Source organism: Lonchura striata, chromosome 5, assembly GCF_050655825.1.
Source record: "Lonchura striata isolate lonStrDom1 chromosome 5, ASM5065582v1, whole genome shotgun sequence".
In the NCBI taxonomy this organism is placed as follows: domain Eukaryota; kingdom Metazoa; phylum Chordata; class Aves; order Passeriformes; family Estrildidae; genus Lonchura; species Lonchura striata.
The window spans coordinates 50,014,726-50,027,500 of record NC_140707.1 but is presented as its reverse complement, the minus strand read 5'-3'; the positions used below and the strand labels follow the sequence as shown (position 1 = coordinate 50,027,500).

The 12,775-nt window shown below is 43.1% G+C and overlaps 1 protein-coding gene across 1 annotated transcript in view; it reads left to right on the top strand.

Moving 5' to 3' along the window:
• CLEC14A (C-type lectin domain containing 14A) overlaps positions 1-12,562 on the top strand; it is a 13,325-nt gene extending 763 nt beyond the window's left edge. Inside the window, exon 1 of the mRNA XM_085580502.1 lies at positions 1-12,562. This exon is cut by the window's left edge and continues 763 nt beyond it. Within this exon, the coding sequence (XP_085436628.1) occupies positions 2,398-4,002 (1,605 nt within the window). The 5' untranslated portion in view covers positions 1-2,397 and the 3' untranslated portion in view covers positions 4,003-12,562.
• The last annotated feature ends 213 nt before the right edge of the window (positions 12,563-12,775 follow it).

Here is a 12,775-nt window from a genome sequence, read left to right as displayed (position 1 = left end):
AGTAAAATATGGCTCTTAGCAAGATCTGGATATTGTATCCCTCAACAAGACTACTTCTAATGAAAATACAGCCCTTTAGGCCCTTGCGGTAGCAAAGTATATGCTGATATACAGATGACATATTTCCTGGTTAGTTGCAAAAAGAATAGTTGCAAATTGCCTTATAAAAATACAAAAGAAATCCACTCTAAAAGATAAAAGTAGTTTTATTAATTCAGCACTTCTCACACAGCTCCTTAGTAAACAAATATGTGTTATTTTAAGATAGATACAGTTATATAATGAAATGTAAAAAAACCCCAAAACTTCAACCCAAAACAATTAAAGCAAACCACTGTTTTTTCAAGGGCTAAGAAAAAGACTAAGCAATGACTATATCTAAATAAGGCTTTAACTATTGAAAGCAACAGCTACATTACAGCTCATACATCCATCAGTTTTAACATTCGCGTTTGTGTAATAAAACCTTTATATGTAGAAGTTTAGTTGCTTCACAAGTGTGTGGGAGTAGCAAGTCCTTTCTTTCAAAAAGGACTTCTCCAGAAAAAGCCCCATGAAGAGTGATTTCTTATTTACCTAAATGTAAGAACTAAAAAGAACAATAAAAAAAAAACAGAAGAGCTGTTTTCTGGAGATCCAGAAGACCTGTTACTTTTAAAATATTTTGCAGGACATTCAGAGTCAGTGATGGGAAAGGAAAGCAGATATACAGGCACGACAAGCAGACGTACAACCACTGCCTCTATTTTCAGCTGGCAAAAGCCTTCAGCTTTGGCAATACGGTGGTTTTCATCCTTCTGTGCAGCACAAGTTCCTCCAATGAGACTGGGCTGCCCAGGGCACTAGTGGCTAACCTATTGTTTCTAAACTGGCTTGCCAGTTTGCTGGTTCATATCTAGCCTAGGAAATTAAAGTCATGGCCTGTGTGAAATGAGCCAGTAACAGCCATCAATTACCTGGTAGAGAGAGGCCAGGCCAGACAGCACAAATAATACTCTTGGCTGACAGCTTAGAAGAGATGCAAGACTGAGCTACATCCTCCCCCTCAGGGACAGAGTTCTAGGTTTGAAGTATAACATGAACATTTTGGGGCTTCTACATTATTCCTTCTATTTATAAAATTTACCTTCTGTTCAACTATAATAAATGAACTCAATTTTGAAAGAGAAAACAAAGTGAAGCTGTCGGATTGCAGTGGAATATTAGGCAAAGCCTTGTAAGCATTCCCCAGTAAGATGGCAATAGTAAAGCTGTAGCAAACTCTCTTCTCTCTCAAACCTATCAACCAGATTTGGGGAAAATGGCTCAAGATACTACCTTGACAAGTATGTGCAAAAGCAGAGCTTTTGTACATCATCAAGAAAAACAGGGGACTCAAGGAACAATTAATTTAGTTTGGGTACATTTAAAGCTAGATCCTGTGAAGAATTAGGGATGTGTATAGCAAGTGATAAAGTTTCCTGATACAAAATGAATTGCACACAGGCAAATAGCTTGATGCCTCTGCCCAGGTGCACCATGGAGAAGAATGAATTCAAGAGTTACAATTCCAGTAGGCAACAGAGCTCTGAATACACGGCTGTTACAACACCTCATACTTTGACCTAGGTGGCTGTTAGCATCTCAACACCTTGATTAACCAAAAGTCCAATTTCATCTAGAATTATACCAACAAGTTCTTATTTTGTTATGAAAACCTATTTTCCATAAAACCAAGATTACTGGCAACCAAGTGGACTGCAATTACTGAGAAACCTTGTGTTTTAAAAACTCCAGATCGATTATTTACTTTTTCCTTTTTTCTCCTTCTCTGCCCCACCCCTCCTCATGGTATTCCAATACTAGAAATTTTTATTATGTTTTATTCACAAACTGAGAAACATTGACATGGGTTTTTCCAAAGTAAAACCTGGAAAACAAAAAGCACATATATGCCAGCAGTTTCATGCCACATAAAATACCTGGGAAGAATCTCAGATGCATGCTGTATCTGAATGTCCATGTCAGGCAACAGCACACAGAAATAACAGTAAGGAGTATGAAAATGAGGCAACATGAGGACTATATTCGGAGGAACAGTTGCAGTGAAGATCTGCTGCAGATCAGTGAAGCTCATTCAAGAACAACTACTGAAATCAATGCAGGCACCTGATGCATGCATTTAGGCCAACCTGCTGGATGAAATCAATGTAGGCACCTGATGCGTGCATTTAGGCCAACCTGCTGGAAAACCACGAGCTGAATCAGATTTTGTGACTATTAAATCGCCCCCTGTATCCAGAGCTACAGGGTTGATTGCATAGCCTCACCTAACCAAGAAACCTCCATCCTTCAAGGAAGAGAAAACTGAAGCTGGACCGCTTTTCTCCGGAAAGCGCTGTGCTACAAGCTAGCAGGATGGCCCGGGCATCTCGGGGACGCGGGCCTGAAACAGGGCCCGTGACCTCGGTCCGACAGCTGCGGCTCTGGGCTTCTCCACCGTCCGGCCGCTCCGAGAGCGGAGAAGGCAGCGTGCTACCCTGCGGCTGGACACCGGCCCGCCGGGCTGGGCGAGCGCTTCCTGGCGGCGCCGGGAGCTGCTTGTCCTGTGCCCGCCAACAAACGGAGGATGCCGAGGTCAGCCGCGGCTCCCGACACGTTTCCTCCGGCAAGTCCGGGGGAGGACCGTGGGAGCGGGGCCGCGCTGGACAGAGGGCGCGGGCAGCAGAGTGCGGCCCCAGCCGGGGCCGAACGCCAGCACAGCCGCAGGGCAGCCCGCGCCCCTCAGCCGCCGGCGGCATGCGGCGGGCCGGGCCCTGGTGCCTGCTCCTGGCTGCGGCCTGCGCCCTGGGCCGGACCGCGCCGCCCCCGCGGGCCGCCCTGCGCTGCCCGTCGGCCGGCGCCTGCTTCAGCGCCCATCTCGCCAGCGTCTCGTACGCCGAGGCCCGCGGCGCCTGCGGCCAGCGGCGGGGCAGCCTCGCCTGGGTCAGCAGCGAGCCGGAGCTGCAGCTGCTGCTGGAGCTGCTGGCAGAGGCGGCGGTGCCCGCGCCCGCGCTGTTCTGGGTCGGGCTGAAGAGGAACGCCTCCACCTGCACCCACAGCGAGCACCCGCTTCGCGGCTTCTCCTGGGAGGGCGTCGGGGCTGGGACGGCCCCGCAGGAGGTGCCGGCGGCGCTCGGCCGGTGGCTGCAGGAGCCCCTGCGCTCCTGCCTCACCGCCCGCTGCGCTGCGCTGCACCTGGCGGCTGACCCTGGCGACGGCCCCAGGTGGGGCTGGAAGGAGCGGCTCTGCCAGCGGAAAAGCCCGGGCTACCTCTGCAAGTACCAGTACCAGGGTGCCTGCCCCGACCTCAGTCCCGCCGGCGCCCTCGGTCTCGACTACCGGCTCCCCTTCGAGGAGCGCAGCGGCGGCCCCGGCTTCAGCCCCCCGGGCACCGTGCTGACGGTGGCGTGTCCCGGCGGGGAGGTGCGGCTCAGCTGCCAGCCCGAGCCGGGCGGCTTCGCCTGGAAGACGGCAGAGAAGCCCCTCTGCCCCTGCCCCTTCGGCCGCAGGAGCCCCGACAGCGGGCGGTGCGCCGAGGCCGCCGGGTGTCGCGATGCCGCCGGCGGCTTCGCCTGTGCCCGCGTCCCGGGCGATCCGCACGGAACTGCCAGCCCGGGCACGGGGCCGGCCCCCACCGCTGCAGGCGGCCCCGCCGAACCGACGGGTGCCAGGGCGGAGGGGCGGCGTCCTTCCATCCCGGCACCCGGCGGTTCCACGGAGCCGCCCGCCACCGCCACGGCCGCCGGCGGCGGAGAGAAGACGGCTACTCCGTCGCCCTCCTCCTCTTCTTCCAACTACGTTTTCATCCTGGTGACGATCGCTGTGGTGGTGCTGGTCATCCTGGTCATGACCGTGCTGGGGGTGTTCAAAATCTGCTTTAACGAGAAGCCCGAGGGCCGCAGGGACAAGGAGCCGCCGGAGGCCGGCAGCAAGGCGGAGGCAGGCTCCGCGGAGCCCAGCGGAGCAGCGCGGGGTGAATAGCCCCGGACCGGCGAGGCCGCGTCCCTCGGGGCTGCCCTGAGCCGCAGCTGCCACCCGGGCCAGCGCTCGGCTCCCCGCGTCCCTCCTGCCCCCAGCCCTGCAGCCGCAGGGAGCCGAGGGAGAGGCGCCGCGGGACCTGGCTGGGCAGGGCTTGGATGGACATTATCAGACGCGGGAGCGCGTAGCGACGTTCTTTCGAGGGGATTGAAGTCTTTGGACGGTCAGGGTTTTTTGTCAGTCTGAAAAACAGTTATTTCGGTGCTGATTTCACTACAATATAAATAGAACATCCTGGCCAACAGAGCGATTGCAGCTGCAACCATTGTGCATTTTTATCCTCTCAGAAGCTGTTCGTCGGGTGCCTTACTTGGAGCAAGCATAAAGTGGGCCACTTTGAGCACTTGCATCTCGTAATTTAGAAGTCACTCCTTGCCCGAGTGGTACTTGGAGGATCTAATTTTCAATCTAACTGCGGGAACTTTTGGAGAGGTGAACTGCCATAATTTTGGGTGAAACTGCAACCCATATGCTTTCATACTGACATTCTTTAAAAATTAAAGAGCATTTCTATACTTAGAAAGTCATTAAACTGCTGAGAAAGTGAGAGGTTAATGGGGACTCAGTTTCAGCAGATGAAAAGAATAAAGGATGATGTAAATCACTGCCCTGTTTGTTACTTCATACTAATTTTTATTGTAGCAGAGAATAAATTTTTCAGTTAGTTTTTCTCCTAAGGTAGGTTGTTACAAAATTTGCTTTCTGTATGCAATATGTGACTCCCTTACAATCAGACAAGGTGCTGACACACCACAGTGCGAGAGGAATTAACGTGAGTCCAAATACATCATGCAAATCTCATTCTCTTTAGTCAGATATATTGTTTTCCATGGAGTCCCTTGAGAGTAAGGAAAGATTCACTATTTGTGCCCTTTACTAAATGAGGTAAATACTTCCTCTGTGATTTCCCTTGGGAATTCCTGTAGAGCAGCTTTCAACCTGGCTGCAGAACTTGCTTTCTGTGCAGTTCAGAGTGCTGGTGCTCACTTATTATGGTGTTGGTTTTCAACTGAAGTTGTAATATTAAATATTGATTCAAGGTTTTCTGAGTGCAGTTATACAAATCTAAGTGGTCTCATCCAAGACTTTTAGAGTGCAGGGAGAATAGGGAAATATTTTCTTCCCTTAAGAGAACTTTAATTTATGAAATGTCTCTTTAAATACACTTCCTTGTTTGTTTTCCTCTCTTGAGAGCTGACATTACTACTATAATTTTGATACTTTCATGTTGAGTTTAAAGAAATCAGTTTAAAAAATAATGTGTGCTATTATTACCTATTTTTCTTGCAAGAAAATACTTGTTGATAAATATGGTGTAAACATCTGCTAAGGATAAATAATTACATAATAGAAGTTTTTTTATTTTTCCCTTTCTCTCCCTTTAATGATGATAGGCAGTTGCTATCTGGGAAACAGTCTTTTGCTTTTGGTAAAGAGGTCACTGATATTTGTGAGCCATCAGACTGACTGCAGCCATAAATTCCCTTGTATCATGACAGGAGTTAAATCCATCTAGGTGAGAATGCTACTCATTACAAGGTGACCCATAATCTGCTTACTTTTTTATTCTGTTCATCTGACATTTGTATTTCAGAAGGCAGGCATTTTTCAGCTTGGGAAGGAGGCTTGAGTCTGCATTCAGATGTGCACAGATTTGGAAAATGAGTTAGCCATTAATGCCTTATTTCTTAATGACACTCCTGTTGTTCTCAGTGTAAATAATTTATTTCATGGGATGGTATATGTTGAGCTCTCTTCTTCTATTTGGGCTGTATAAGCAAATAGCAACTAAGATGAAGGAGAGCCTCTCTTATTTTTTTTTTTTTTTTAGTATGTTTTAGTCTTTCATATCAGATAGCTGAACATTTCTGGGACTGTCCAGGTGTGTTTTCCTAAGCTCTAGAAACTCTATCATTCTCTGTTTCTGGAGTCTTACCAAGCACACAATTAAGTGCTGAGTTAAGCACCCGACTACTTATTTTGGCATCTCTCAATATGTGACTCAGACTATTTAGTTAAAATATGCAAGTTCATACCCTTGCAAGCGGTTCACCTGAATCATAATTCCCATTTCACTCTTCCTGTGAAATCATGTTTTGATTTGAAAGTTCTTTTTCTCACACAATTCAGGATCATTAGACATTTGTCTAGAGGACTACACAAGGGTTCTACTATGTTCCCCTGGCTAATAATTTGACTTATGTGAAACCAGACTATTTGGCATCTAAGGATGGGATCCATCTTACCATGTGTAGATATCTCCAATAATTCATCTAGACTTTTTTACTCACCTAGACACCTGTACTGCCTATAGAGAGAAATATGTGCTTGCACTTAATCTCATTTTAGACTAGGTGCTGATAACAGGACTGATGAATCACATCCTGAAAGTGCCCTTTCTCTGCATTGACTGTAAAGAAGGCATATGGAGGCTACTTATATTTAAATGCCTGTAAAGCACACATTTAAAATTAAATCAGAAAAATCAGCTTACTTAAGTCTCCAGCTGTGCAAGTCACTTTTCTAAAAGGAAGCTCATGGTGCTTTCTGTCTCTTCAAGACATGGCTTAATGGTCATAATTTTATTATTGTTTTTATTGCTTTTACATGTTGGAGATTCTTGTTTAGTATGTCTGGGGTTTTTTACCTTATTTTTGCAGTCAGTAGAATACAAATGAAATAGCATTTGGATTTGTTTGGAACCTGAGCAAGTTTGGAATGCATGAATTTCTCTTTCTCTAATGGTTCAGACCAAAAAGAAGATGGTCTGGGAGAAAGGATCATTTTTGCTTTCAACTCTTGATCAAATTGCGTCTTTAGTGAGTAAGAAACCGACACATACCTGTCATTCAACCATTGGTTTATATCACAACCATGATTCGCTGGTCTGCAAGGCAAACTCAGAGCATGTGGTAAGCAGGGTTTGCTCTTTACATCCATAGAAGGAGAATAAGTAAAGTCATACATAATGAGTACAGATAATCATAACAAGTACTGAGATAATAAAAGTGTCTGGTTATGAAAATGGATGCCATTGTTATAAAAATTATTATGTAACACCACATAAGAAAACACAGTCAAGTATTTTTCCAAAACATGGCAAGGATAGAGACAAATCTTTTCTCTCACATTGTGTGCATGTCCGTTGAATAAACATTATATGAGCATATTATATTCCAGCTGTTTTTCCAGCATAGGAAAAAATATTATTTCATCCCATATTAAAGCCATATAAATCACATATGAACTTTGTATCTGTGAGTTTTACATTGCTTACATTTGTAATGAAATGGTGATAGCAAGAAACTGTTAGTCTACACTTGAAAATGGTGATTCCTGAAAAGAATAGGAATGTCCATCACAGTTTTCTTTTCTATCACAGTTATCAAAAAACTGTCCCATGTTTCCAATTTTATATTTCCTTAATTCATACAAAGATATTTTGACCGGTAGGCTGTCTTCAGGACATAGGCATATCATTTGTCAGCTGCACATTCTATTTATGAACAAGTGATGAATTTTTAATGGTTAGTTTAATAAAATAGCCAGAAATAAAATTTTAATTACCACATTTTTTTAAAAATAATGATTTATGTTACTGAGGGCTTAATTAGGTGTTCTGTGGGATTGAAACAAAAACTATAAGTGGACATGGGAAAAATTCTAGTACTTCTGACAACATTTCTCCTTGTATAAGTGTATCATATAGCTTAAAGAATATTAAAAAATGTAATGGATTCTGTGCTTCCCCTAGAAACTTCCTATCAGTTAATTTTTTTCATGTTTTAAATCCCAGTTATCTTTCTTCATTATTACATAGAGGCCAATCACTGGTAGATGCAATGTAGTTCCTTCTAGAATTACTATTTTTTATTTTTTCAGTATGTGGACACTTACCAAGGCTGTAGTGTGGCAATTCATATATTTCACTAAAGATATATAATTGACTCAAAAGGCAAACACAGAGGGCAGCAGCAGCAGTAACTACATTCCCAGGGCTTCAAAACATTAAACTTAATATATTTTATTCTTCCCCCAGTATGCAGCCTTGTCTTTCTCTTCTGGGCTTGTAGTCTGGGACTGGAAGACTTGAAAGTAGATGTGTAAAGGGAATCATCTGTTAGCATGCAAATATTTTCCCTTTTCTGTATTTTTAGCTAGAATCACAGAATCATAGAATGGTTTGGGATGGAAGGGACCTTAAAGATCATCTTGTTCCACACCCCTGCTGTGTGCAGGGACTCCCTCCCCTAGACCAGGTTGCTGAGAGCCCCATCCAGTCTGGCCTTGAACACTTCAAGGGATGAGGCATTCACAACTTTGCTGAGCAAACTAGTCCAGTGTCTAACCACTCTCACAGCAAAGAATTTCTTCCTCATACCTAATCCATGCCTATCCTCTTTGTTTGAAGCCACTCCCCTTTGGCCTGTCACCACAAGCCCTAGGAAGATGTTCTTCAACTTTCTTGTAGGTACTGGAAGGTTGTTTGTAGGTACTGGAAGCCTTCTATCTTCCAGGCTGAACAACCTCAACTCTTTCAGCCTGTCTTTGTAGATGTGTTCTAACCCTCTGATCATCTGGGTGGCCTCTTCTGGGCTCCAGCATGTCCACATCCTTCTTATGTTGGGAGCTGCAGAGGAGAGCACAGCACTCCAGGTGGAGTGGAAGTGGCAGTGGAACTTGAGAATGCAGAGGTATGGTGGTGGTCCTGCATTTGTCGTGTCCTTCCCCTCCTTCCACCTGCCAGTCCTTTTGTATTCTGAGTCAGAAAAATGGGAAAACAACCATTCTTTTGTATTTTATGGGTAATATAAGAGAAAGAAAACTGCAGGTTCACAGAGAGGATGAGCTGAGGAGGGAAAAATGAGAAAGACAGGCAAGCGTCCATCTCTACCAGGATGCATCTGTCCTAACCATTTTCTTGCTGCATATGTTACTCAAAATGTGGTGGTTTGCAAACAAATAAATATCTTCAGTCATTAAGCCAGGAACAGCACATGGGCTATAACCTGTCAGAAAAGCATGGTTTTGTATTTGGAATGTAACCAACAGGCCTTGTGTTTTTGGCTGATAAGAATGATTTACACTGTTCTCTGAAACATAGCATAAGATCAAAAGTACAGATAGCTTGAGTGAGATTATAAGTGATCAAAGTCTGTAATGTCTGTGCAGAGGAATGTGTTACATTACTTTCATTCTTACAAGTATATCTTTCTCTAAGGGAAAGGATTTTTCCCAGTCATTGTACTGAAGATTCTGCTCAAGTAAGAAGTTCTGTAAATTTTACTTTATGACAGTGAAAGAACAGTGAAAATTCCTCTGTATTCAATTTCTGTCTTGCCAATATGAGTTTCTTCTTGGTTTGTGTTAAGTAAAAACTTATTAGATCTTTTCCTCTATTTTAATGATAAAGAAAAAAAAAATTGTGAAATTCAAAGCATCTGAAAAATCCAAAATAAATAAGCATTCAGAAAAATCCATTATCTATCTGTTTCTGTCTTGTTTTCCTGAGTTTCTGGTAATTCCATAAAGTATCTAAATAGTCATTTAGTTCTTAGAAAAAATGCCTAGCTACTTTCTAAACTTCAAAAATAACAACCAGCTTGGAAAACAGCAGCTGACATAAAAAGCACCACTTAATATTTTTTGCTGGGTTGGGAGTTTATGTATTTCCTGTACTCTAAACAGTGAAAGTTAATTATGTGAAAGAGCCAAATTCCTGCTTTGCAATGCCTGTACTGGACTCTACTTCTTTTCCTCTGTTCTTAACAAAATGGCCTCTCCTGCCATCACATACTTGATTTTTCTCCATATCACATTTCTTCTCTCTCAGTCTGCTCAATATCAAGTATCCACCAGTCTGGCCTTCTTTTATATCCATTCTCCTGCAAATATCCAGCTTTGCCATGTTTTGGACCACTCCAGTTGACCAGCAATCCCTTGGGCTTTCCATTGTGAATCTGAGCACAGGCAAGTTCTGTGTGCCTGAGTGGAGCTTGTGCCATACTCGGCCCGTGGCAGCAGCACTGGTGCCACCTGGCATTGCTCACTTTCTGAAGTGCAGCGCAGTCCAGCACCCTCCTGAATCTCCCCCTGGGCTGGTAGGGCCCACACGTGCACTGACAACAGCACCATCACCAACAAGGTAAGTGGAGACCATACAATCCTGTTCCAGGTCATAAATGCAACACAATTCAAACCCCAAGTTAAAAATCTGTTAATTGTTAGCTGTCCTACAACTTCCCTATGCTGTGAATTTGGGCACTTTTATTTGAGCCTTTCTAATTAGGAAGCTCAAGAACCCTTAGGCATATTACACAGTGTAAGAACCTGTATAGAAAAGGCATTTGGTGGGGGAGGGGTTGGAATGGAGGATAGAAGGAATTTTCTGTATATTTATATAGTTTCCAAGGTGACTCTATCCATCATAGACATGATAATCATGTAATGACAAATGTATTCCATTCAGACTGGATACAAAAACCTATATACCTCGGGCAGGATACAACACCTTGCTCTCTCTGCTTCATAGCTGCTTATTGCTCTGCCAAATCCAGATTTTAGGCTTTTGGAGAAACAAAGTTGGAAGGGAGTGGGCATACTTAGCTTTTATTGAAAAGCATCTGTCTTGTCAAAATTTTGCTTGGTTTGTAGCCATCTAATGATATACTTTGAAATACTCTCAGGTTCATCTATTTTTCTTGGCCATTTCTCTCCACAAAATGTAATATCTAAGAGCATTTTTGTGAAAAAGAAATCTAATTAGTAAACCATCCTTTCTTCCTGTGGCTTAGCCTGAAGTTATCAGCCAAATAAGGCTCTATTGAAGAGGATTTAAGTGCTAAATACACAATTCAGTAGAAATATTTTATTCTCTAGAAGAGATTCATAATTCACATTTTTGTCTGTAGAGCCCTGGTGTCAAGTAAGGTTCCTAGGGACTAAAATTACAGAATTTAGAACACTGGATTGATATTTTTTTCTTGGCTAATTTCTATTTTTTTTAATTATTTTTCTTTAATCTTTTTTTAATCAGGATTATAAGACAATAAATTGTCACTATTCTAGAAATACAGCAAAGTCAAACCTTATATAACATGAATGTATGACATCACTGGGTTATTTTATTTCAGTAAGACTTAGTTTCATATTTAGAATTAGTATTCTGATTTTGGTAACAGGTTAAAATACAGCAAATAGTCAGTGTTAATAGAGATGCCATAAACATTAGAAATGCAGATTTTTAGATTTCCAGAAACAATCAGAAAGCCTGTTTTAAAACTCTGATTAACTGGAAAGCTGGCATTTTAGAAATTCTTACATTACATTCAGAAAACTGATTCTCATTCTCTGTGAAAATATCAAATGGGTTCTTTAAGAGTCGAATGCAAAGAAACCATCCTCTGTCTAATGTTCTCTGCTGTAGGGACCATCGAAAGAGGCATGCATAGCTGCATGCAACCATCACCTTTGTCATCCACTGTCCAGATGTAAAGTGCCTCTGTGACCAGTTTTCCTCAAGTCCACTCACTGCAGGTAGCAGCCAGCCTCAGGATTCTGAGACGTGTTGCCTTTGCTACTGCCCTGGAAGCCTGGTGAGAAAGGAAAGTGATTTCCTGTGCACCTTTCTTTGAGTGGCAAAATGCTGCAGCTGATGTGTGCTGCCCAGCTGATGTGAGTTCCACGTGAGGACTGTTCTCTGGAATACATGCCACAGGAAACAGTCCAGTCCATTGACTGGATACTGCTTGGTGCTGTCCCACTGCTGGGTATAGGTCTCAGGCTAAACAAAGTGCAAAGATTGCCTGCATTTCAGGGGCCACAATGTCAATTTCCATGACAAAGTGAATGCAGTATTTTTAGAATATAAACCAAAACTCATGGGGAAATAGCAAAAATATTTCTACTGGTTACAAATTACAATTCACCCACTTGTAGCTGTATAAAAAGGTCAAAAAATCACCAAGAAATAAACCACTGTCCTATTTTTTCCAATAAATTAAGCATTAGTTAAAATAATTTCCATATGAAATCTGAATACTTTTTGGAAAGGATTAAAAAGAGTTCTGTTTATTTTCTGGTACATATGATTTCATGAGAACAACTTTTTGTCTTTCCAGTGGTTATGTTCTACTATTTAGAATAGTAACACAGAATGAACTAACTAACTTCCTTTCTAGATAAATTGAATGATTTACTGCTGTGTTGAGAGGTTGATCACCTCTCCCAGAGTGAAAAATAGCAGGAGCGACTGTTAGTTTGGGATAAACAGATTTTGTTTCCAGCTGAAACCACACAGAGCCAGGAATCATAGGGGCAGTACTGGCTGGGAGTGAATCAGTCCATCCATCTGAAGGCAAGCCTGCCATCTACCGAAGGCCCAGCCCAAGCTCTGCCATGTGCCTGGGGGAACTGAAACTAAAGTGCATATGCTGGTAGGAGTGCAGGCAATGAGAAAAAAAAAAAAATGAAAGAACAAAACCCAATTCAACTTTTAATCAAAGCTGAGTATGCAGTATGAATCTCTATGCTTTTTCACTCTTGCTTCATCGTGTCTGATATTAAACAAATTCAACAGTAAAAAGTAGACTGACTCTCTGTGTAATCTGACCATACATAAGTATGCCTGGGTGAAAAGGACCACATAATATTATGAGATTTATGCCATCTTGAAGATATTGTGAGTGAGAAGTCAAGTGAAGCCCTGGAAATAGCA